At 43.3% G+C, this 27094-nt stretch overlaps 1 protein-coding gene across 2 annotated transcripts in view; it reads right to left on the bottom strand.

Moving 5' to 3' along the window:
- LOC8027904 (chloride channel protein 2) overlaps positions 1–27094 on the bottom strand; it is a 98549-nt gene that overhangs the window by 6245 nt on the left and 65210 nt on the right. For both annotated transcript variants that reach the window (XM_029993959.4, XM_042293975.1), the window contains exons 3-20: positions 23974–24105; positions 22311–22439; positions 21687–21820; positions 21501–21578; positions 18961–19039; positions 17386–17511; positions 15470–15554; positions 14886–14987; positions 14407–14491; positions 13208–13357; positions 11860–11929; positions 10572–10682; positions 10388–10485; positions 8847–8962; positions 8466–8602; positions 7498–7688; positions 6160–6274; positions 2269–2342 (exon numbers count right to left, since the gene is read on the bottom strand). In XM_029993959.4, coding sequence (XP_029849819.1) covers positions 2269–2342; positions 6160–6274; positions 7498–7688; positions 8466–8602; positions 8847–8962; positions 10388–10485; positions 10572–10682; positions 11860–11929; positions 13208–13357; positions 14407–14491; positions 14886–14987; positions 15470–15554; positions 17386–17511; positions 18961–19039; positions 21501–21578; positions 21687–21820; positions 22311–22439; positions 23974–24105 — 2012 coding nt within the window. The remainder of the gene's footprint in view (positions 1–2268; positions 2343–6159; positions 6275–7497; positions 7689–8465; positions 8603–8846; positions 8963–10387; positions 10486–10571; positions 10683–11859; positions 11930–13207; positions 13358–14406; positions 14492–14885; positions 14988–15469; positions 15555–17385; positions 17512–18960; positions 19040–21500; positions 21579–21686; positions 21821–22310; positions 22440–23973; positions 24106–27094) is intronic.

Here is a 27094-nt window from a genome sequence, read left to right as displayed (position 1 = left end):
TGCAAGTAGCTGGTGGTGTTGGGTCGTAAGAAAATCACTTTAGCATTCTAAAACCAGCCGACGTCGATCGGGTGTGCGGCCCGTTTTTCCAGAAACAGTAGAATTTTCCTCAATTCTATCTGCATTGCCACAGAAAAGGACTGTCACTTTTTCCTTGCTTTTCTTTCCTCCTTAGCGCATCTCGCCCTTCATGCTGACTTTTCTCGGGCTGGAGGTTGATGAAGACGCCTGCTTCGTCTGCCTTAAACACGGCCGGTATTGCAAAATCAGCACTGACAAAGTTGACATACAGTCAGAAACAACCGCTGCGACTGCGTTCTTTCTTTCGCCAGAAACTGTCTTGTAGGACAAACCGTGTCGTGCCATGAACCGATGCAGACATCCACCTGATGCTTGGAAGCCATCGATGCCCAAGGAGAGTGCAATCTCATCGCCCTTCTCACGTAAAACATTCCCGTCGACGTTCCCACCTGCCGCTCATATATCCTTCAACCAAGCTAGAAGGATCTCTTCCATCTGTCCATGCTGCACACCACTTGTTTTTGCATTACGCCAACGCCAAAGACTTGCAGCTTCTTGTGAATTTCTTCCCGCTTGCCGACGAATAGTGTTGAGCATTGAAAGCAGCAAACCAAGTTTGCGTGCCAGATCTACACGATTCTCTGATCTTGCAAATAATGTCCAGTTTTTCCTTCAAAGTCAGCGGCTTGCGTTTCCTTGACATTTCGATACCACGAGAGCAGGGAGCACCAGAGAACGGCACGCCTGTTTACGATCTAACCAGAGAACAAAGGGGAAGGCGCGTAAAACGAGTTGCGCAATAAAGGCGTGTTCTCACGACCGCACAGAGTTTCTAACTGCTCAATCAGGGTCACGTGGTTTATGGGCCACACTTGCAATACGAGCTGTGACGAAAAGACAAAAGCGTTGATCATCTGCAAATGTCGACGCCTTTCCTCCAGCTTTTCTTCTCGCCCTGTGAAAATGCAGCGCATGCGCACTTGCTACCGATCGCCGCAGGAGCTGTCCGTCATTAAATTGCAAATGCTTCCGATGGTTTAAGATATGCCCTCTATTCAATCTAGGCTCTCTACCCTTACTTTTTGTGGTCACATGCTTGAAAACCTGCTCTACCTTTCGCTTGAAGGTGCACGATGCTGCTTGACTAGATACATTGGAGGCCATAATAAAACACCCTAGCCCTAACTGTGACTCTCCAGCCATAGTGGCTGCAGCTGTGGCAGTCGCAATATGATGGTCGCGACTTGCAACTTTTTCGGCGCTGCGGGCCGCGGTGCTGACCGAGCTAGTAACTTGAACGTACAGGTATATTTTCCCAGGAGAAACCATTCCCGCAGTCATATTTTCCGATCCCAAGTGAAAATATTATTGTATTAGCCGTATCAAAGTACAAAAAACCTATTGTACTGAAAAACGTATTATGCAGAATCGTATTAATGAGATTCCACTGTACATCCTCGGGCACTTTTAAAAACATATAAGTACCATGGGCTCTGAAAACTGTATGCAGCCCTAATAAGTGAGAAGTGACTTTCAAATAATGCTGCTCAAAACTGCAGAGAAACATGGTTATGCAACGAGAAGTCTAAAGCTGTGGAAAAATACATCCAGCAGATTTGTTCCTTAAATGGCATTGTTCAAACTCTCACAGAGAGTCGCATGGCCTTTTTTCAGTTTGGAGCTAACACGACAGAGTGATTTAACTAGACCCTCCTCCTCTCTTTCAAGATGGCCAAAGCTAACTAGGTTATCCAAGGACCCTCAATCGAGTTCCATGAATATTGTATTTGTCTCAGGCAGTACCACCTTGTCCCCTGAAAAAAATTATCTTCAGTTGCGCTAAAAAATATTTTAACGTGACCTTCAAAAGCACCCAATCTGTTTTCAGACAAATGAGGAGGGTATCCAAAACAATAAAAAAGTCACAAAGCTCCCATGACTTGAACGGTTTTGAACCACAAGTCTTGGGTAATGCAGCAAATGAGAGTACATTTCTTGGCAAATACAAACTGAAAACCCCATCCTCCTGCAAACCTCCAAAGTGCAATCAGGGCTTAACCATCACCTTAGCACAGCTTTGCGTCAACAGTCTTTACATCAACAAGGAATAAAAAGTTGCGGCAGCATACTCACAAGTAGTATTCCAGATGAGGCAGCTTACGAGAAAAGTAAGAATCTTAGCATTCACCCGCAGCCCGCAGCCAGTCGCTCGTGCAATGGGAGAAACATTCCACAAAAACCACTCACCTTGTCGGGGTTGACGTCCTGAAGGGTAAGGGATTTTCTGAAGATCACTTCAAATGCCTGTCGTAACCTGGAGTCTGCAACGCAATTCGCGCCGGGCAAAGCAGTCATGACATAATGTTCAAAGTTATGAATAATTTTTAGAGCATAAAAATATAAAGTCTCTGCTCAGTGACATTTTATTGCATCACTGCAGATGACCACCAGAAATGTTCCTTTTAATTTTCATAGAAACATTTATGTTCATATGACATTAATTAATCTAAAAAATATAAGTTTACAAAAAATTAGGTTCGAAAACCTGGCAGTAGAATGTAGTTGCTTTGCAGCTTCAAAGGCAATGCCAAATTAATAATACTATTTGCTAAAGCTCACCCTATTACAAGCTGTTCTTTTCCTAAATGGACTATAGAGAATCTTATGGTTGGCATAGCTATGAATAATTCGAAGAGCTTTCTTTATCCTACATGGGTCAAATCTAAACTAAAACTAACCAAAATAATTCCTTTAAATACTTTTAGTTCTGCACCAGTCAAAATACAAGCTTCAAGACACTTAAAAAAACAGCTATGAAATTCCTTGGAAAACCAGAACTTTATGGATAGCTCCATTCATATTGCAGTGAATGGTGCTTTCACATAAAATGATTAGTGAAGGGTGCTATGACAACTTTTCAACACTCCATTAGCAAAAACAGGTTCCATATGTGCCCACAAACGGAAATGTCCATGTGCATGAGCATGTGTACAAATTCATAGTTATGTCCATGTGTACATGTTCATCTGTGTTTATGTCCATGAACAAGTCAGTCATGTGAGCAGACACATGACTGACTTGATGCAGCTTTGTTCATTCAACCAAACACAATGAAATACGGTAGCTTTACAGGAACATAGTGAAAACAATTAGGAAAGGAAATGGTGCGGTGATGCAATGGTTGTAATATGCGATACACACATCGAGGACGATGTCAAGAACGACATCAAGAATGTCAAGGACGGCATCTAGGACGACGTCTAGGACAACCCCTAGAAAAACCTCAAGAACCTCAAGGACGACGTCAAGGACAGTGTCTAGGATGACCTTAAGGACGACAACTAAAATGTCTAGAACGACGTCAAGAACGACTTCTAGGACGGCCTCAAGGATGACGTCAAGGACGACATCAAGGGTTTCAGGTCACGTCAGCTTCATCTATCAGCGCTTACGAGCTTATGTGAGCGGAGCCATGCTTCAGCCACCGTCACTTCAGCCACGAGCCCTTCAGTCACGGGCGTTACGTGACCTTGATTACGTGGTCTTGAGCACAGTTGGGCCTATAAAGCTATTGCTTTAAAAGTCTCAGGTTTCTTCTCTGGCAGTTTAAGATCCGCCAAGAATACAGTCAGAACACCTAGTACTTGATCCTTTTTTTTCCAAACCACCTCCCTTCTTTCCCCGCAACGTTTTAATCCCTTCCCTTCTTAGTGTCATGCCATTCTTAGCCTGTTTCCTTCCTTTGCTACGCTCAAGGAGAGCAGGACATTAAGATTTTCTTCCTTGCAGAAGACCACCCACCTTTTTGTAAGGTCTTTCCACGAATGTAGACTCAAGGTTTTGCAATATTTGCAAGATCAAAATATACGCACTACCTATAAAAAATTGTCCCTTAGATGTCAAAATTATTTCAAACAGACAATGAAAGAATGATGCCTACCCAGCGTGTCCCCCCAAGAAATTTACCCATTTTTCATGCGAAAATAATCTATGCATTGCCGAACACTTATTCTCCGCCCAAACGTAGCGCTAGATGGCAAAATTTCAGAACCGTTATCCCATTCAAAAGTTGCAAGCGATTTTCCGAAAACTTTTACGGGAAAACGAGGCCCAGTTTTGGTAACCGGCGCCATTCAGCTCAACCATGTACCGTATTTACTCGAGTAACAGCCGCACTGTTTATGAAGAAAACCTGAGGATTCGCTTTTCCCAGGAGCACGCGGATTGTGAATCACCGCGAACGACAACATGACCCCAGCAGTTTACAGGACAGAGATAACGCCTTCGCGCAAAGATACCATCTGTGAAGATTGCATTTGTATGAAGAATCTTGTTCTCGATCTGGTTATTCGCTATGTTATTTATGGGCAATGCGATGATTGGCTGTATACGTGCTTTGCAGTAATTTATTTATGAACAAGGCAAGGGCCTTGTTCATAAATAGTGCGGCTATCACTTGTATAAATACGGTATTCAAGAGCTCCCCCGCGTCGGCCGCCAATTTCCCATTGAAAACTTAAAAGGCCCTTGAAAATAAAAAGATGTTTGTTTTTTTAAGTGTAGTAGGGACACGCGTGCCAAAAAATTTAATTTTACGCGGAAAAAAATTTGTTTAGAGCAATATTAACAACGCGAGACACAATCTAGTTGGTTGTCACCTTCTTTCCACTTGTTTTCTCTCTCGTCATTTCGGGCCATGGAGGAGAAATGGTTTGACTTTGCCTTCACGTTGAGGTGGAGAGAGCAAATGACCATCTCGTTGAAGCCGAAAGCGCAAATGACCATCTCGTTGAAGCCGAAAGCGCAAATGACCACATAGTAAAGTCATGGACTTTGCACGCAAAATTTCAAATAAATCTCTTGCCGTGAATAATGCTCTAAAAAAAAATTTTCGCATAAAATTTATTTTCTGACGCGCGTGTCCCAACCAGACTGTTTAAAAAAAAACATTTTCTTTTCTTTTCAGGGGCCCTTTAAAAAAAATGCTGGTCTTTAATTATTATTTTTAATTTATTGTGTTGATATTTATATACTGATGTATTTCTCAGTGGTTATTTTAAATACGCAATTAGTTTTCAGATAGCTTTAATAGATCCCCAGTTATCGACAAATTTGTAATTTTAATTAGGTCCTCCTTACGGGTTGGTAGCATAAAATTCTTCAAAATATATCAGAAATATATCAGAAATTTTTATAGAATTGCATTCACCAAGACATGTTTTGTGTGGCGATGCTTTTTTAAGCCCGATTTAATGGTATTACATTGGTAAAAAGCATTTGAAATCAAGTTGCACAAAATGGGAGGCTATACAGTGCAATCCACTCATAACAATAATTAGAAAACCAGAAAATTGAATCGTCATAACCGATTATTGTTGTATCTGGCCTAGAAACTGAGCGTTTCTAGTCTAAAATCTCTAGAAACTGATTGTTATAAACAGGACATCATTATATGCGGTATCATTATAAGTGGATTGCACTGTATCTTCTTGAGACCATATTAATTAAAATTATTTTACGACACATAAAGCAAAAAAAAAAAACAGCATCACCATACAAAGCATGTCCTGGTGAATGCAATCCTATCAAAATTTCTTATGTATTCTGAAGAATTTTACGCTAACGGCCCATAAGAAGGATCTAATTAAAATTACAAATTTATTGGTAACTCAGGATTTAGTAAAGCTATCTGAAAACTATTTGTGTATTTGAAATCACCACTGAGAAATACATCTGTATGCTAAACTTCAGCACCATAAATAAAAAATAAAAAAAAAAATAAGTTAAAGACCTTAAGAATATTGCGTGTAACTTTTGACTTTTGAACGAGACGACGGTCATGGTTCTAAAACTTTGGCATCTGGCTCAAACCGCTGGTGCAACATTTGGAAGTGGAATGAGCGTCTGCCAACGCATACTTTATTTTTGCAGAGCAAAACAATGCCGGGGCGGGGGGAGACACTTTGTGCAAAGATTGTAGATGTTCCAAGGCTACCCAATAGATGGCACCAGAGCATTAGCTGACCATAAGCGGTCACGGGGAGTCTCAACACAGTCGATCCTACTCAAATACAAATGTGCGAACCAGCCTTTACACAACCTGCGTCGGATGTATCGCCTCGCCCCCACAAGGCTCACCTTGAGAAGTGATGGTGGAGTATGGAGACTGCATCCCGTAGTCCTTCAAGATGGACTTCTTGGGTGACTTGGGTGTCAGGGGAGGTGACGGCGGCGGCGAGGACTTCGGGGATGGCTGCAAAGCCGAGGGTCGTGAGCAGAGGGCGACGGAAGCCCAAACGTGTAGATCGAGAGGTGGAAGCAAATTTAGACTGTGCAAGTGTGAGCATTACCTCGAGGTTTATTATCACCACTAAGGTGGTCAGTATGGGCAGGTTGGTTATCATTAAACGTAACAAAAAACGGGGCACAAAAAGACTGGACAAACTGGGGAAGGAACACGCGCGGCACCTGTTTGCCTCGTGTGTCCGTTTCTGCGGCATTCTTTGTGCGCTGCTTATCATTGTATGTTTATTGTCGTTGATTAAGTCAGTCTGGTGTAGGAAGTCAATTGAAGGGATCATAAAACGGTAGCTGACAGTGGGAAACTGAACGATGCCTGTCTTATTCGTGAGATTACCATACTGAAGCTTCAGTACTCCGACCAGTGCCACACCTAACTGCAAAAGCTTTTTTTTTTTTTATTTTTTTTTAGACTGTATGCACCATTATAATGCATGTCCTCCATTTCACCTCTAAGAAGAGCAAGTGAATGGATTATCCATTGCAACAAGATAATCCTGCCTTCATTCACTTTGAAAAGAAGGCTTTCTCAACGACATTCGTCAGATCCCATGCCTTGTTTTAGTGCAACCTGGCAAAACAGCAGATGCCACAACTGCTGTGAGCCAACCAGAGCAACATAGCGAGGCATGCTACAACCTGTGCACAGCAGGAGTGCATTTCAGTGGCGTGTTGTCATGTGCCTCACACCAACGCTCCAGTACACCATACCGGAAATAGAAGAAGTGGTTCATACCGGACCATACCGGAAATAGAAGTGGTTCATGTTTGTTTAGAATTTTGCAATTTCAGAATGCAAAGAAAGCAGGACAATAACAAAGCAGGGTACGTATCAGCTCTGTGATGCATGCCCTCTGTTTTCTTCGTGTTGTGAACCCAGACTAGCAAGAAAGAAGGAATCGCGCCACTTCCAGGACGTGCAAAGTGTACGAGCCGAACAGAGCGTACACTGGAACAGCCCCACAATTTCTCTCACCGCGCAATGCAATGTGGGGTTGACGAGAAGTTTTGTGGGACTTCCCGGAAAGATCTATTGGTTTCACAAGGCTATAGTTGACGCCGTTTTTCAAGTCATTCTGAAACTGAGCTTATAAACAAACTTTTCTGCCTTCTCTACCACAGCCCCCGTGCGCTCTCTGCGAGCGATAGGAGAAGATTCAAGCGCTCCCTCCGTACCCGAGTGCTGTTGGTGACTGGGACCACCTCGAAGCGTGACTGCCTCCGCTGCTCCAGGGGGCTCTTGTGGGCGGTCATGTCCATGGAGCGCCTGCGAGCAACCTCCTGCAGGCGGCGCCACCGGCCAAGCTGAAGTTCCATCAGCCGGAGCAGCTCCAGGCGGGGTATGGAGCCCAGCAGGATCATCGAGTCTGGGTCGAAAGAGTGTTTTGTTTGCAGACGAAATATTGCAACCGGAGCAACCGTGCAAGACGAAACGAAGCCCTAGTCACACTCAACAGACCAATCTCATCAGCCAGTTGCATTACGCCGCCGCCGCCAGCATTCCTCGTGGGAACTGCAGTCCCTCTACATGTGCAACAACTCCTCTGCAGGTCTGCACGAGCAAAGCACGAGACAGCACAAGCTGTCCTTTGTTGCTTGCCTCCCGAGGACTACAATTATGGCAGCATCACACATTCGTGGAACGCTTAGTGAGATCAGTCTATTGGTGTGCAAGCTACAGACCTCCAGTCGACAGGCTGCTAGACCTTCCACTGTCTATTTGTTTTTGTTTTTTTACAATTTTTAACAAAATTTTAGCTAGGAAGGGCAGTATGCCGGATTTCTGATGGCTTACTCCTCAAGTTTCGTTATTTGTAGAAATTACTCCGGCTTTCTTATTTGATGTCTTTTTAAGTTTAATTTAAGGCACAAACAAAATACATTAGAGTCTGTTGTAGGTTTATAACAGCTTTGCAAGTCCCTCCCACAAAGCCCCCCACTCTTTTACATTTTAGCAGAGCGAATGCTGGAGAGGAGGCAAGTGGACAGAAGGGAGCCACCAATCATGGTGAGCAGAGAGTTTCGAGGGAGAGACTTGTCCTCCTATTCTAAACCTACAACAAACCATAATTGCGTGATTATTTTTAAAGTTTGCAGCAAAGAGTTAACACAAAGTCAACTTGGCTCAACCAAGAAAACCTTACCTGGGGACTCGACGAGGGGAAAACAGTTGAGGCGCTTGTTGGTACGAAGCAAGTTCTTGAGGTCCTTGTAGCTCGCTCCCTGCCAGATGAAGACCACGTCTCGAACCATGATGTCTTCCACGTAGATGTTGTGGGCCCTGCAATACAAGGTCAGTTACGTCAGGTACAAGGCTCTTAAGCTCGCAATTTGAAGTCGACAAAAGGTGACCACTACGCTAAAGGCCACCTACACGCTTTGATGAAGAACAGCTGCAAATAGATGGTTTGGCTGAATACCATCAAAAAATCTTCCGAGACTGATTGTTGTTTTGACAATTTGAGCCTCTGCCAACTCTTTATTTCCTTCCCGAAGAATTATGTACGGCAAAACTAGGAACTCACTCGGAAGAGGTGGAAAGGATGGGCGGCAAGTACGGGAGCTTCTTGAGCTTGATTATAAGGTCGTAGACCGAAGGCTGCAGCATCTGGGACACGGCGTTCGATATCAGCACCGCTATCTGAAAAACAAAAAAAGAAGCACTCGCTACGGAATCACTTTTTAGACCAATAGGATGCATGTAACTTTTATAATGACTACACATTTTGTACTATTAGGCAACATAAAAAGGTATTTTCTTCTTTAGAGGTAATGGTACCCCCCGCAGCAGACCTAAGAAAATGTATAAACAGACTCAAAATATGGTTCAAAAGCGAGTAAAAAAGTCTCGATATTTTGAAAGGCTGAAGGAATGTGGCTGATAATGTCAAACACTGCTCACACTGCTCGGTGGCGGAATTTACTTTAAAAAAATTCAACAAATGAGAAATTGTATACAAAATAATCGAAGCAGTCATGCTGTTCAAGCTGCCAAGGTGACAATGTGTGCGAGTTGGTTAATACTAACTAGAAAGGGTAAGCAGCACGCAAAAGATGAAGACACAGGATAGGGGTTAAATAGGACGAGCACCGAAATTGTACACGTCTACATAAATTGTGCACATCTACATTTTATGGGTAAACATGTGCACAATCTACAGTTACCGACAGATTTTTCGGACTTCGCAGGGACCGAAAAAACGTCCAAATAATAAAGAAGTGTGAAAAATCGCAGATTAAAAGCTTGCCTTTATTACCGTCTAGGCAAGCTTAAAAAAAGCCGTCAATAGTGCTTTGCTTCAGGTTACACCTAAGCACCTTGCTTTAGGTTCCGCCTCCGCTTGCATTCGGCCACTTTCTATTAGCTTGAGAATCGTTGCCGCGTTATGGTCGAGCACTTTCCGCGTTACCAACACTTCATGGCGGCGGAATAACATATGGGACCATGACATCCAAGCCAGCTTAGTCCGAAAAGACGATTCACCAAGACGAGACTGATTGATTGAAAAGCGATTTTATGAGAGGTGCAAGTCAACGAATGCAGAATGGCAAATGAACAAAGCAAAATGGTAACAGTGATCATGATAATGATGCGCAGTTAGAGAAAAAAAAAGCCGTAGCATAGCATCACTTAGCAGTAGTACTTAGCACTACTCAAGTAGCACTGCCAAACTAAGCCAATCCATGTGCAGCCAACATGGAATCTAAAATGGTGGCTTCTCAATGGTGTTTCCCGCTGATCGCTCTCAACGATTTTGTCTGAAACGTTTAACTTTCCGACTTCAAGCTGCCCGAAACATTGGTGGTAGTGAATATGCATTATTACTACCGTGTAGGTCACGGTTCCACCTTTAGGTCCGAAACATCAAACAAGTCCGAAAAATCGGTCGGCGACTGCAATTAGCAGATATTTCATCACTCACATCCACCTAACATTTTCCCATGCAAACACTACATTATAATCTATTTCACGAGAGAAAAATGATTTCCCAAGCCCATCACCGTTAAAACAGAACAAAAATGAAAGAGCAAAAACAGGCGGGCAAACAGCAAAGAAAGCACTCACCATGACGGGAAGAATGTGAGACATCTGCCCGGTCATCTCAAACGCAATCACGGCAGTCGAGATGGTTCGCGTTGCAGCCCCTGCCATTGCGGCAGCACCTATAGTGCACATTGGGTCAGCTCAGTGTCCAGCAGGTCAGCCGAGAGGCATCAAAACTGTGCAGACTGCGCAAACGACAACTTGCCGGCAACAGCATAGCCCCCGGGGATGACCTTGTTGATGTTTTCTCCCATGCGAATGCCCTCAGGAAACAACACGGCCATCGTTTCGCCGATGAGCCTCCCAAAAGCAGCACCTGGAATGGGTGCCATGCTGGTCAATGCAGCTCGATTACGATCCCCAACAGCTCGAGAAACGCGGGCGTGGCCAGTCCCATGCATCCCAATATTTCTGCGTAGCCAATGACATTGCAGCCTTAGCTGATAAGGATGCCGAAGAAGGAATTGCAAAGCAAGAAGGCAGTAAACTTGATAAGTCACGCCCCGTTTTTTTTTTTTAAACTGCCAGTGCCTATAGCAATGTTTATTTGTTGTGGCAAGGAATCAGGTCTTGTATTCTGGAAATGGCTACCTGAGATCAAACAGATGTATGGTAGGTCAATTGCCAAGCTAACCAAGCTCGAAAACAGGGTTTACCAACAACTAAGACCCGATGGGACATAAAATTGTTTTCTATTGCAAAGTCTAGCATAAGTGAGCAGTTTCTTACAATGGCCTGACTGTACAAGAATTTTTAGCAACTGTAAACCAAGTTCACATGCAGCTGAGAAAAGTAGAGCTGAGAAGTTATTTAAGAAATCGGGCAACGACTAGAAGATTTAAGCTCCGATTTCTGACCACCTATAACTATGGAAAAGACCACTCTATAACTATGGAAAAGATAAGTCTTCAAGAGGGTGATTTTATAGAGATGATTCTGGCCATGTAAGTATGATGGCATCAGGCTGAGAGGCTCCCACAGACTTTTATCTTACGGAGAATGGTCAGCAACAATGTCATCAAATGAGTATATTCTTGCATGCAAAGAATAAAGTTTGGGGCTTATACAATGTAATCTCGTTCATTTGAACCCGAGGGGGACCAGAACTTTGTTTGAATAATGCAAAGTTTGAATTAACGAGAGTTTCCTCCCTAGAAATACATAGGACGGGACCTGCATGTTAGTTTGAATTATCCACGAGTTTGAAGTAAGAGAGTTTGAATTAACGAGATTTTACTGTACGTCAAACCAATAAAAGACATACGTCCTAGTAAGAGTTGCACTCCATTGTAAGTGGAGTGCAACTCCAATCCAATCCAATATCTCTGACTAGACTTGCTCAGCTACCTCTCGACAGCAATACTAGAATTTGTCGCTGGCTAAGAGACCCTGTAAATTAATACACTTTTACACAAACATAGGCCTGTCCAAAGCAACATATGTGCAGTAAAGTTATTATGGATTTCATGTAAAGCTCTGAACACAGAACTCACCCATCTTGAACACTGGGATGAAGAGTCCCAATGGCACAGGGATGGTAGCAGCTAGGGCTGTCATCCACAACTGACAGGAAGACAAAGGAAGACCATTATAATAATGTCCTTGTATGAGACAAATCAATACTCGAGCCAGAAAAATGTCCTATGCCATGCCTCTTGCCACTCAATGACAGCTCGACGATTTCAATTATAGCACAGTCTTACAAGTTGTGTGCACCGATAGCAATGTTTTCGTTAATGCATCAACCCAAGATGTTCAGGATTCCAGCCTTCAGACTTTTGCTCATCACAAAATGGACAACACCTCTGGATATCACGTTCTTTGCCAACTACTATCCTCCAAAAAAGTGAGGTGCTAGTGCATATAACGAGAGGCAATGTAAAAGTTATTAGAATACTGGGCTTCACAAGATGGTACTAAAAGCTTTGTAGACTTATGAAGTATGTTCTCTGACACAACAATGTTGCACTGTACTAATATCATGCATTTCTCAAATGATAGGTTGTCAGGGTACCAATTCACTTATCTAGCCTTTTTCTTTCCTTAAAGGGTCACGCATGTCAAAAAAATACATTTTAAGCAAAGAAAGAAATTTTTTACCGCAATATTTATCTTAAATTCTGCGCACAAAGTCCATGATGTCACGGAATGGTCATACACTCTTTCCACCTCAACGAGATGGTCATTAACTCTCTTCACCTCAACATGATGGCCAAGCCAATCCGCCTCTCCTCCACGCGCCCGAAATGCTGAGAGAAAACAAGCGGAAAGGAGGTGACTAGCAACTAAATCACGTCTCGCGCCAACAATTTTGCTCTAAAAAAACTGTTTTTTGCGTAAAATTTATTTTTTGACACGCATGTCTCAACTAAACTGTACTAAAGAAAAACATCTTTTTTTGGGGTGGTTCTTTAATAAAGTATATGAGCATCATCTATACTCTTGCATAGTGCACAGAGGGCCAGTAATTGCTATTTATGGAAGGAAATCATTTTATGACTAGACTCCTCAGCCGCCAGTTTCCAAACATAAATCTCAATCGTCGGCCCTCAGCATGCCGTGCAGCAGGACAGACTCTAGCACTCTGTTCATGAGTTCGAACATAAGGATACCCATGCAAAGCTAAAGCATAACTCAAGGCAACGAGCACATACCGGAGGGCCAGGCAGCTGAAAAAAAATGAAGAAGCCCTACCACTTTCACTCTGTTAGTGACTTAAAGCAGACCTCATAGCCCAAGTTAAAGACATGCCAACCTCCCCAAACTCGAAATAAGGTTGAGAAGTGCAAGTCGCGACCGACGGCAATCCTCAGAGCCCCAAGCTGCCGCAGAGCCACTCACGTTCATGAAAATAAAGAGGCTCAGGGTGAGGAAGATCCTGCCCTTGGTGGTGCCCCAGTGGTTCACCACCATGTGCTCGTCCACTCCAAGGTCGTTGGCCGTCCACGTGAAGTTGGAGAACAGATCGTGCACAGCCTCGTGCGTCGTCAACTGCACGTGCACAATGGCACAATGTGCGCGTCAGTGCCTGGTTAAGACATTTCGTCAAATGCAATGAAGGTGCGATAGCACCAGAGAGCCTGTAGTGCGGAGAGTTTCCAACTGCTCAATCGGGGTCACTTGGTTTACGGGTCGCATTTGCAATACAGGCTGCAAAGAGGTGCCCAAAACGTCGGCAGTCTACAAACGTCTCAGTCTTTCCGCCCGCTTTCCTCGTCGATGCGCGTGTGGGGCGAGGAGGGCGAATGCCAGGTTGCAAGTGCATGCACATTTGCACCCAATCTCCGCAGGAGGCGTTCGCTGTTAAATTGCAAATGGCCACCAATGGTTTGGGATGGACCCTCTCTTCAATCTAGGCCCTCTACACTTGATGGGGTTCTGGACGAGGAGCGGCACTTTGAAATACCTCCACCCCTACCACGGAAATTTTCTGCTAATACGCCACAGTTACTACCTTACTATGCAGCCCCAGCAAAGTGGGGAGAAGAGCATGGGAGAAAGAAAGAGGGAGGGAGGGAGGGGGAGGGAGTGTTAGTGCACCACTTATTCTCTTCCCACCCACTCGACTCTGCACAGAGCATCGCCATTGGTTGCACATGCTACAACGTCAAACCAACAGCTGTGCACCGCTTCTGCCACCCTCTGACATGACCCTGCTATGGTGTGATCAACACCAACATGAGCAAGCGAGCTCCGTGCAGAGTTCCCATATAAAGTCTTCACTTTAGGAAGAAAGCCATGCCTTTTCTCTGGAGAAAGCCATGCCTTTTCTCTAGAGAAAGCCATGCCTTTTCTCTGGCTGCTGCCAAAGGCAGCAGCCAGAGAAAAGCTGCTGAAGAGCTGCTGCCAAAGGCAGCAGCTCTTCAGACATCCATCAAGCTCGGCATTCTCAGTTTGCCTCAGTGTGACGCTGTTTTTGCACCAATTCTTTTTAAATTGAATTGGTGTCTAATAAAACACTAATTCAGGTTTTCTTACTAAACTCAGCGGGCAAATCAATGTGGCATATAATGGTAAGCAAGGACCGAAACTCCGCTCACCTCTGCAGCCATGAACTGGCCCAAGCCCTCAGGGAAGGTAGCAGACGAGATGAACACCGTTATGATTAGCGGGTACAAAAACCGGCTGGAAGTAGGCAGACAGATTAGTATTAATGTATGATGTATGTTAATCAGACCCTCAAGGGCAGGGGTTCTCAAACTGCTTGATTTCAAAGGATCACAATCTCTCTCAATCAAAGTACAAGGAACCTTTCTCAATCATGGCAGTGATGTAATTCAGCAGTGCAATAGCTTACAGGTCTTGTGAGCAATAATGCACATGTTAGGCAATGTTTGGATCCTAGTTACGCATCAATGAGTTAGCTCAGATCTGCTCAAATAATGCTTGAATGAAAAAAAAAAAAAAAAAATATGCTTTACTTGGGGGCAGGGCCTGTTAAGGAAATTTAAGATTCTGGGGAAACCCAGTTGGAGAACCCATGCTTTGGGGTATAAAATCAAATTGCGCAGTCACTCACTTCCTCTGTAGGAAAGCACTCATCCGCTTGTGCTTACGGTTGAACAGAACAACCCTTTTGTGCATGTAGACAAAGGTGGCGCCCAGCACCCCACATGCAGCTCTGCAAACAAGAGAAAACTCGTGGAACTTCGAGGCATTTGCTCCGATGTCAAAAAGAAAGAAATCACAATGTTGCGTCAGAAATTATTGCAATGTCAAAAGAGCATGGAATCTTCCCCTATGGTTGTTACTTTCGACAACGAAGAGACATAGAAATACCACTTGATTCAGGTGATGCATTATTGCATAGAGTTTTACATTTTCGTCCTCTCCAACCCATGGTGCAATATAGCAGCATTTATGCTCAGTCTCAGCTATTGCAGAATTTTGTACATCACTGATCACTCCCCCTTTTGTCTTTCACATCAATTTCCTTTTTATTCATTTATTTGACAGCGCTACCAGCCTGGTGACTTGCCATTCCTTCTAGCAAGAGGAATTCTCAGTCCCCACCTGATGTTTGCCACAGAACCAGTTAAGCGTATACACTAGACAGCAGATCAACAGAAACATGTACACAGAAAGAAAAGTGCAAATGCTCACCCCATCACAGCATAAACGACTAATTCAATGAGATCAAACGGAAAATCCATCCTGAAGTTTGTTCTGAATACTGCTGTGATTGTATCTGCAGAGGGAAAAGCAAAGTTCTCAGCCAATGGCAAAGACCACCATCCCTTGCTACATCTTAAGGTCCAACATTTTGTTGGACCTTAAGATTTTTGTTCTATTTTTCTAGCAAATCCTTCGTTCCACCTCCATTGATCCAATTGAATTGATGTATCCACGTGCAGGTATTAGGGTACTCCTATTGTTAGCTTTGGAAAACAGATCTTCTCAATAACAATTTGAATGTTGTGTGTGTGTGACTGTCAGTCACTAAAGAAAGCATTAGGGTTGAGAAAAAACAAAAGTATACAGTCGAGACCGGTTATAACAAAGTCAACGGGAATCGGAGATTACTTCGCTATATCCGCTTCTTCGTTGTATATGAACTCGTAAAAATAACAGAAAAAAAAAAAAAGATAACATGGGTTGTCATGGGCACATGTTTATTGAGCCTGCAGAAAGATGTCAAAGCTTGCCGGCATGCGTCCTCTGCTAGATCGGAGCCGCTTCTTGCAAACTGCAATAAGCTATGATCGAAAAAAGATTCTGCTACATATGGACCGTGTAGACAGCTGCGATGACTCCGCGGAGTACGCCTGCGAAGGACGCTTGCAGTGGACGGCATTCTTAACGTTTATGAGTACTTCATCAAGGATGGCACACTTTTGATTCAAGGAGATTGCCTTCATCTTCCCCATCAAGGTGTCGGCAGTGCCGGGACTTTCCATCGTTGAGTGGCGATGATTCGCTGAATCGGTGATTGAGCTAAGTAAACTTTCACGCAAGAGTGACCTCACCGAATGGACGCCAACACGGGTCGTGAAGCAAACAAAGAAGTGCGCACGGCACCGAGTTCGCACTCAAGCTTGTCTGTCGTCGGTAGAGAGCCTAGATTTAAGAGATGGGGCAACTCCTTGATCGGGGTCATGTGATTTGCGGGCCGCGTTTGCAAAGCGAGCTGCAGCATGCAAGGAGTCAAAACTCAAAAGCGTTCACCTTCTGCAAACGTGCCCGCTTCTCGCCCAGTTTCCTCGCCACACTGGCCACACAACAATCAAATGCAGGCGTACTTACTGCTCCCTCTCATAAATCTAGGCTCTCTTTGTCGTCTCCACCAGTATGTAGTCACTAGCACCCTGAACGCCACTATCGGCATGTCACGACGGCTTCTCCACGTGTGTTGCGGTAAAGCCGCTTCCCAGATAAGGAGCAGGGGGCGGACGACGTTGCAGAGACTGCCGCTGGCGGCCATTCCAGCACCTTTTGCAGCCAGTTCTGGGTGCCTTCTTATCCGCGGCAGCAAAGTGCAGATGGTGTGAGACTTTGTAAACTTTACTAATTAAAGTTTTTTTTTGTTTTTTGTTTTTTTTTAATTATCACAAAATTTCTTTTTGCTACATCCGTGGGAGCCGCTCAATTTTCTTTGCTAAAAACAGACACAAATGCATTGAAAAAATGCAAATGGGAATGGGAAATTGCGATCGCTTTGCTGTAGCCGCTTTTTCATTATAACCAACTTCGTTATAACCTGTCTCGACAGTAGTTGGGAAGAAAATATTATTTTAGACTTTCCAAACTGATCATATTATGGTCTTTAAAGAAAACAGGATTAATAATAATTAAAGATTTCCAGGAAGAAAAACTGAAAGCATGCATTCATATAAATGCTGTTTATAAACAAAACTCACTGTTTTGAAAGCTAATTCTTTGACAGTTACATGCTGGCAAATCACTTGCATGAATCTTCCAAAAATTCAAAATTTAACACAAATCTTTTAAACAATGTATTAACTGGGCATTTCTATGTCAGTTTGTGGATCGATGAGAAAGGGAAATGAGTTGCCAGTTACCTTGTTCCTTGAGCCACACACCCAGCAGCTGCCAGACCAGAGCACCACAGGCAGCGGCGAAAAAACCCCTCCAGTAGTTCCGCACAGCGAAAAATACTGATGTTACCTCAATGCTGAAAAGCACACCTGCAAGTTAGAGAAAGACTAAATATCACAAGCAAGAAACTGCCTGCCCCCCAAACTGCCCATGGCATGTCCACATTAACACAATACCAATCAAAAAAAAAAAAAATTTATGTAAAGTAATTTTACTGCCCCAATTAAGGTTTGTATACAGACTCAGAGCTGCCCGACGTCACCCTTCCTATCTGCAATCCCCTCTCACACAGAGGCACGGGACATTGCTCAGGTATTGTCTTGCTACTGGCATGAAAACATAGAATTGTAGAAATAACACAGAACAGGTGAGCCAGTGAACTTTCAGCATCTTAAAAGCCTGAGACCAAGGCAGGGGTGGTTTTATGGATCGAGCCTGGAGGGGGCAGTGGAAATTTGGCTCGGGAAGGGAGGGGAGGGGGGTCTGCAAAGAGAAATGTTAGAGATAATTGCTGTTTCACCAAGAATAAGGCATTCCTTTCTAAAAAGAAACTGCTGTATTCTCTCTCCTCTATAAAAAGTCATTTCCTTTGTCTTGCCCCCCCCCCCTTCCACACACACACACACACACAAATTTGCCTCTGTACCAAGGAACAAAAACGTGTGCCATCCCCCTTTTTATTTTCCTGTCTCAGGCTTTTAAGATGTTGATTAGAAATGTCTTTGAACTCCATGCCCACTAGATGTTGCAAATTGAAAGTGTACAGAAATGTTTTATTTGTACTATATAAGATAGGTATTTCAACAGTAGATGTTATGACTACAACTACCCACTCAAAAGTTTGCACTTAAAAATCTATCTACTCGCCGACCCACCCGTGATATTCTCTTTCTAAACAAAGTAATTCATGGACACTTTGATGCTGATCTGTTAAGCTCTACATTTTCATGCACTCGCTCACTTTTGTAGACCCTACTCTCTATATTATCCTTCCCCTCGAGAAAAAATATTACCATTAATTTGCATGCAACTCTCATTTAACAATTTAGAGTCTGTGTTCGGACATCTTTAATGAAATTAACTCTTTCAAGCATTTACTATCTTGTGAACTTTATGTTGCACACTCCTTTCAGAAATTTCCTTTTTTTTTTGTGTGTGAGATTTTGTTAGGGAAAATTTCTTCATGAATTGTGCTTGTTTTTAATTTTCTAAGAAGCGTGAACTTTTTCTAGTCTGAACTAGCCTTGTGCAATCCATTTGTGACTTTCCCCTGATGAGTTCAACTTTTTCCATTTTCTATCGTCTGTGAAAGTATATGAATTATATCTCTAAAACTTTCTATCTTGTGCTATCACATCAAAACTGCAAGGTTGCTCTGGGGCATGAAGAAAATAAAGAAGTATTATTATTACTAGCAGAGAAAAACTCAACTCAAGCATAATGCATCATGCATAACATGTCAAGGACACTTAAAAGCAAGTACAGGCCATAAACAGAATCTAGATATTCTATGTTAGAAACAGAAAAGGGGATCCTACCGCCCAGTGGAGCAGCAAAGGTGCACGCCACACCCACGGCACAGGCAGCTGCAAGCATTTCGCTTGTGCGAGACTCGTTCTGAGAAAGGAAATAAAATGGGAACAGAGAGCCACGTGTGAGCACATTTAGGCAATTGCCCCATTCCCAAACGTTCTTTAACAAGGGCCCAACGGATTCAACTCCCATAAATCTCAAAACTGAGTTTTTTCCTACACTTTAATTTAGAACAAAAATGCAACTAGCTGGCGACTTTTCTTTTTTTTTTTTTTTTAATATTACGGAGAAAAATTGTTCCAAAAGTTAGAACTAAAAGACAAAAAAAAAAAAATGTTCTGCATCTCAGTATGCAGTTAAGCTTTTCTATGCCAATGTAAAATAAATGTTGATATGGACGTTTCAGATGTTTGATTTAACAGAAATAACAGATTAAAAAAAAAAATAACTCCGAGTTTTCTCTCGTTTTTCCGAATAAAATGCCTCACAGAGATGTTTTTTTTTTTTTACAAACCACGTGACGCGGGAATTGATACCGCAGATCGCGGACACTGCAAATTCGCGTTTCACGATGCGATAAACACGCGGGAAGTTCGCTCCGAACTCCTGTGTCACGGGAAAGGATACCGCAGCTTGCGGACGCAGCAGATTCGCCTTTCACGGTGCGAAGGACCCGCGGAAACCCGCCGAGAACTCGCACCTCACGGGAACGAATACCGCAAATCGCGAACGCAGCCGACTGAAGTTTCAAGGTGCAATAGACCACGCGGGGACCCGCTACAAACTTGCCTGTCACGGGAACCAATAGACAGTTTTAGTGGATCGTACGCTAAAGCCTTGCGTGCGCAATAAAATTGCGGGTCGGGAGTGCGCGTGCGCAGAACGCAATAGAAGAGCTAGCGTATTGCGTACGCACGCAACGCTGGGGATTTTGCGTGGCGGGCTAGCGGGCTCTGCGGGACGTTCTCGAGAGATCTCGGACCCAACGAGAGCGCCAGTTTCAAGATGGCGGTTACCTCGACTGGCGCAGCAAAGGCGACGTGGTGTTTTCGAAGTTCTGTGTTACGTGAAATTGCGTGGTGTTCAGCTCGGCAATTCTTTCCGGGACCTACGGCGGTCGAATCAGATCGCCGTGCAGCTGAAGGAGTGCACAGTGAAAATGTTCGCCGCTTGGAATGTGCGTCAACGCTGCGATCTGCTCAACGCTAAGCCTATTCGCACAGTTCATCGCCGATGGACGAGCGACTCTAAAAGAAATCGCCGAAGTTCTCGCTATGTACTGGACATCAGTAGGTCATGAATTTCATTCCGCGATAGCATTGATAAAAGGTGCCGTTTCAAAAGGAAGATTGACGGGGGCTCCGTGATCGAATTTGGCTGCGCACTCTTAAGCCTGGTTCAGAAAGTTGCGTTTGACTGCGTTTGACTGCGTTGCGGCAGCAAGAAACCAGGACATCCCTGCTACTTATATCGCGTGCTAAGATGATTCTTTGAATTGGATTGCACGCTTCACACGAAGCACAGATGTGCCGGTGACTCTCGGTTCTCGACGCAACGCAGTCAAACGCACTCAAACTCAAATGTCTGAATCGGCCTTTACTCGTAGCCTCTGTACCCCTCAGAAAAGCGCGCTTGACGAGGCAGCCGCGGCTTGGTTTAATTTGAAATAAAATGATTGGACACGTTTTCATTTTCAATATTTCTTTCCAGGAGCATGGTTGCGCTATAAGCACGCGTAATTCTGCAGCTCTAGCAAATCTAACCAAGATCATGCGCGGTGTTCACTCGAAAACGTAACGCACAGCTAAATTTGGTCCGAGCAGGTCATTTTTAGCGTACGCTATTCTATTGCGTATTGCGTACGCAAGAGGCAGCAACGCTATACTAAAACTGTCTAATATCGCGCGCGCAGATCGCGGGCATTCGCTACACTCCCGCATATCACGGGAACAAATACCGCAGATGGCGGGGCGGACGGAGCAGAATGGCATTTCACAATGCAATATAATCGCGGGAACAATTAACTCGCTTGTTTGCAAGAATTGATATCGCGGACAAAAACGCGGTATCCGCGACGAACTTGCATGTCACGGGAACGGATACCGCAGATCGCAGACGCAGCATATTCGCATTTCACGATGCAATATACACGCGGGAACAACTCGCGTTGCTGAAGCCGATATCGCGCGCGCAGATCGCGGACAAAAATGCGGGATCCCGGTATGAACTCAGACGTACTGGTACCGCATATCGCGCGGGTGATGCGACTCCCGTCGGACGTCGCGTGACGTCCGACGGGAATCGGGGGGTGAGCGATGTCTCGGAGTTTTTATGTTACAGATATTTAGCCAGAAAAACTGGATGGGCGATCTCTCGGGGGAGGGCGTTCTTACGGCATTTTATGGTAGTTGCATTTTTGAGCTATATTACAGTGTCCGAGCATATGAAACTGATTTTTGAGATTTATCTAAGGTGGGTTCTGCCCATGGGGCCAATGATGTACAAGACAGGAAATAATGTGAGTACTTGTTGAACAGTGCCTCACCTCATAAATGCCCTTGAATGACGCCACTATCCTACTAAGAACTGTGGCAATCATACTTGAAATGTGGACAAACGGCCCCTGTGGAACGGGGTCAGCATTTAGTTGCAAAGACAAAAATCCGAGGAATCCAAATACCTAGAAAATTTAGGGAAGAAAGAGGATGGCTGTTCATAAACAACCTGTTACCTCCTTGCCTAGGGGGAGTCCACTTCCTAAAGTACACGTCAAGCCAATCACTTTGGCAACTAATGCTCTGAACGTAAGGTATTCCTTAAGTACAACTCCACGAAGAATTGTCTTCATTTCTGGAATCCCAGAACCTGGAAGAACCAAGAACAAAACGCATCAGTTATTTATCAAGCATAAACCTAAAGTAATAGAAGTCCCAGTGACCAAAACCTGTTTCAAATCCTCGTAGGCTACCGATATGCCAATGGTCTCCAAGTTGTATCTAGTAAATGCAAGAAATAATATGATTGCAAGGAATAGTCATTGTAACATTTTCTTTCCGAAGACGTGTTAGTAGAGAAGCTCAAGCAACCAAAGAAACATTTCCTTTCCTTGCTTTAGTGAACGACTGTAGCGACATTTTGCCAAATAGATTTCCAGAAATTATTGTACAAGTATGGCATCAATTACATAACACCTATGTAGTTCCAACTCGCCTGGAGCCTGAGGCTGATGGATTGCTCTTTGTTTATAAACGTGGTTATTATTGCTCTTCACTGGAGCAGAGTGAAAAATGAAAGCTTAAATGATTTGTTCCAATACACAACGCTTAAGATATGAGGTCACCAAATGCATAGTTACCGATTGCCTGTGGAGCCACAGTATGAGCAAATCCAGATGAAAACAATATTAATAATACTGGGAAGAACACCCACACCACATATTTCAGAATGTAATTGTCTGTCAGATCTCTATGAAGCCATCTTCTTGCTGCAAAAGGAAAAAAGTAGCCGCAAATGAGTGGGGCATAAAGAGAAGGTTCAAGACATGCACACACATACACAGTCAGACCTAAGTTCATAAAAAAGACTCACATCTCCCCTATTTTCTTTTTTTTTTAGGCGATTTAGTATGATGTTAGAAGACTATCCAATCAATATTTTGCTAAAGTCAAGTATATTTTTAATTAAAAAAAAAAAAAAAAAAAAAACGCAACTGTTCGAAACTGAAACCAAAACACGTGCATGGAGGCTCTGAGGTGGGAGTTGCCGGAAGTCACGTGGCTATCGCTCCCTACCCAATTTTTTTTTTTTCCGTTCGTCCGCTTCTCGGGCGTGGGAAGCAGACGACGACAACGAGGATGTTGCTTGAACCGCCTGTTGTGCGATTGTTTCGCACTTATATCGCTCCCGCTTGCTGTTCTGTGCTCGAAGATCAACTGGCCGGTAGCACGAACCACAGTTCCGAAAGAGCAGTCCCACGTCCGTCGCAACGTTGGTCCGTCGTGCGCCGCCATTGCGTCGTCTAGCCCGCAATACATCGCCATACTGAGAATGACGTGTATGTCTACTTCCTGTGATCTGTGCAACAATTTTTTTTTTCGATCAACGCATTTGAAGCTTTTTGGAAGCCACAAAAAATACGGTTCATTTTCTTTTTTATTGTAATATTGAATATGTGCTTTAGATGACCCACAACTTTGAATATATTTGGTATGTATCAGTTGGAACAACACGCGATCGAGGAAAAGAGAGTGAGCGGGCTAAACCCGGCCAATTCTCGACCGGCGGTTTTCGGGCGGAAAGAATACGATTTTCGAGACGCGAATTAGTATGATTGTGGTCTGGGTAAATAAACTCTTGTCGGCCACGTTAAAAGAAAAAAAAAAAAACATACTGACGAGCATAAAAAACCTGTCAGTGTCTTTTTAATACCTTTGTTCAGCCAGGAACTTCACTAGACATTCTTGCCATGGAACAGATAATCTTGTGAACAATAATGCACTGACCATGGTGTAAGGCACAAAGTCACTAAATCCTGGGAAATTTAGTGCCAAGGCTTATCTAAGGTCACCATTTTGGTGCCATACCAAGATGGCGCTGCCAGAACGACCAAGACTGGGAACAACTGTTGGCATCCGTTTACTTTACTAACAGCTAGTTCCTACACGATTAGCTGCAGAGTTGGCAGAGCGCTCCACTAGTCTTGGAGAGGTTCTAAAACCGATTCCCGGACCATTTCGTTAAAACACCTGAAGACAGTCAGACGACGTCGCCTGACTGATTTCTTTCCTTGTCTCTTCTACTTTTGGTTGTTGGTAAGATTTTCAGGTGTTTCGACAAAATGGTATGCTTACACCAGTTCGCCTGCGCCCTCAGTATGTTTTCCCGGACCAGGCGATATTTGTTTGTTTGTTGTTTTTTTCAGCGGCCAGCGATTGCCGAGAGGACGTGCGTTGCGCTTCGTTTCAGGAGGAAGATACCTATAACTTTACACAAGCGTATTGCAAGGTTCAAGGACCTACTTTTGAGGAACATGGAAATTCCATAGTCCATGGAGAAACTGATGAGGGACGAAATGACACCCAGGAGAATGAGGAAGACCCAGTCCTCCCCCAGCCTCGCGAACGTGTGCTTCCAGATGCTCGACAGGAAGTCTGCAAATAGACGTAACCCCGCCCCCTCGTAACATTATCATCCCCGGTCTCTTTTATGGCTCCGCCACGAGCAAAACAGAGCACTCATGTTTCAACGGGTGTAATTCACCTTCTGCGCAAAAGGATATAAATACATGGACTTTTTCTCGCAATTACTAGGAGCCGTAGTCACAAAGAAGCTGGCGAAAAGAAGTGTTGTTTGGTGAATAAATCAATTGACAGTGCTGCTCTCAAGGGTTTGATTGTGTTTTATGCTACAGATGGCTAGTCTTGGGTACAGATAATCTAAAATGTAATTAAAGTCGAGTAAAAAGCACACAGGCATGCAATCTACTTGAGGTAAGATGCTACAAACACGATGTACTTTCAAAATAACCTATAGGTACTTTTAACAAAATGATGGACACAATCTATTAATTAAAACAAACCCGAGGAATGTACTTCGATGTCAGTAGTTGTACTTTATTTTAAAAGTACCAGAAAGAATTTTAATTTTTATCCCCTATGACTGCGCCAAAAGTAGTTTTGCGCATTTGATTTTTGATTAAATTATATAGCTTTGAGCGTAACCCCGCTGTCAATTAACATTTCACCACTATACAGTTATGTCAAAAAATAAAAATGAAAGTGTTTCTTTTTACCAGCGCCAGGCTGGCGCTTAGTTATTGTCGAAAACCATGGCAGCAATTGATAAACAAAAGAAAGCGTGGTCTGTACGAACAAATTGCTGACATCAAAAATGAGAATGTGGAAAACTAAGCAAACCACTACGAGTGTAAATTTAATTACCAGAACTTGCTATTTAGAATTAAAATTGAAGTTTCTGCAAGGTTTACGACCATGTGAATATATGTATATGCATAACATGTTCTATAATGTTATTCAAATGCCATATGCAACTGTTTCTTGAAGAGCCTTAGGAATTGCACGGTGCGAAACAGAGATATTGTAATAAAGAACCGTCAAAAGTGGCTGAAAGTACTATTTAGGAAATATATTGCTAGAATTGCATTGCAAACCTACAAGGGTTTGAAGAGTGCAAATTTCCAAGACCTTGAATGTGATATTTGAGATTCGCAAGAAATGCGGATGCTAGAAATTTAAAACAATTAAAAAAAAAAAGATCAGTGCTAGACTTTAAGTATGATGCTAAAGAAATATTCACGAGGTACCTGGTGTTAAGACGTTTGCAGAAATCATGCCGAAGTCCTAGTTATAACTTTTTCTCGGTTCTTGTAGTGTTTGCAGTTGATTCCTCATTTTTTGTTTATACCTTCGATACCCTGAAAGCAAGGGTAAAGCAGATTGCTTTTTCTCTTAAAGGGTAACTGCAAAGAAAAAAAAAGTTTTTTTTTTTTTAAACAGTTTAATTGGGACAAGCTGGTTTCAAAACAAATCTTCCGCGAAAAAAACAAATTTTTTCTAGCAATATTTACGCCACAGGACGTAATTTAGTCGGAGTCACAACTTCTTCACATTTGAAACTCCCGCTCTTTCGACGCGCGCGGAGTGGCTGTTACACGTCACTCCGTGACGTATAGCAGCCATTACGTGACGTACAATACCAACTTTGTGGTGCGCGATTTAAAGCGGACTAAATGGCCGCAAACTAAAATCAATCTGGCGCAATAAATCTTGCTGTAAAAAATTTTGTTTTTGGCGGAAAAATTGTTTTGTGACATGTTTGTCCCAATTCGGCTGTTTAAAAATATATACACTTCTTTTTCTTTGCAGTTACCCTTTAATCAAAGGGTCTACTTACGAGCGTTAAGGCACATTCCAACTTTAGCGAAAACCCGTTTGCCACCTAATAAATTTAGGCCCCATTTCCAGTTCTTACCTGTCTATGGGTACTTCGTTTCTGGCGATGTGTGTGTTTCGGTGATATGTGTTTTTCATTTGTCGCTCATATGTAACTCCCGCTCATTTCTGGTTGGCTTTGGGAGATGTAGTGCTGTGCTTGGTCTTTTGAGATCTGACTGCACATATAACATGAATCAGTGTTTAACACAATGCACTGAATTGCTAGGCGACTTCATTCAAAAGATGTTTGTCCTGTCCGTCTTCTCTCGTATTTTTAAATTCATTTGTTGTTACTGTGGTTAGGGTGCTTTCCATGTTATGCCACTACTATTGCATTCCTCAAAGGGGCGGTTCAACGATATTTAATTGGAATGTTTTTCACTTTACACAAGCTTACTGGCACTAGTGGGACTCAAGGATACTCGCACGCAACGCCACTGGCCAAGAAACTCCTTTCTTGCGGTGTAATGTCAAGGACAAGAGCGAGCGTTTTTATTCAACCTCTTCTTAGCGAAACTTGATGATGTAACTGGGGGATCGCAGTGACATCCAGGGACGATATTTGAATACAGCTGATAGATTGGACCCGAGCATTGCGTGGCCACTCGATTTGGGCTCGTGATAATCGATAGCTCGAGAAGCATTCGGGTAGTAGCCCCAATCGCTGCAATGACGACAATAGACGAACCATAACAATGTCGGGAACTCAGCTCGTGTTCTGTGCCTTGGCAACCCCAGCGCGTGGCTATGATCAACACTGGCGGCATATAATCGGCTCCAGATCAAGTGGCCGCTTGTTCCGGCTGCGAGTTGAGGGGGCGAACGCTGCTCGTTTTCTTCCTTTTTTTTTTTTTTTTTTTTTTTTTTCTTTTGAGATTGATTGCGTGTGGTGAAAAATAAACGGGTGTTTCACAGGTCATTAACGTCAGGGATCCGGTCTAAGCGGTATTTGCGCAAAGTACAAAAATCGTTGAATCGCCCTTTTAAAGAACGGTACATGTAAATAAATAAAACAAAAAACACGATTCATTGCAGTATAATAGAACAAATGTAGTTTTGTCTGTCACATGACGAACAAGATGCTGCTACGTTGCAACGAGACTTGGATTGTATTAATACTTGGTGTTCCAAGTGGCAGATGAATTTAAATCCAAAGAAGTGTGTACACCTGAGTTTTACCAAGAGA

Source organism: Ixodes scapularis, unplaced genomic scaffold (genome assembly GCF_016920785.2).
Source record: "Ixodes scapularis isolate PalLabHiFi unplaced genomic scaffold, ASM1692078v2 PGA_scaffold5__190_contigs__length_132052651, whole genome shotgun sequence".
Classification (NCBI taxonomy): domain Eukaryota; kingdom Metazoa; phylum Arthropoda; class Arachnida; order Ixodida; family Ixodidae; genus Ixodes; species Ixodes scapularis.
This window is presented reverse-complemented; position numbering and strand designations above follow the sequence as displayed.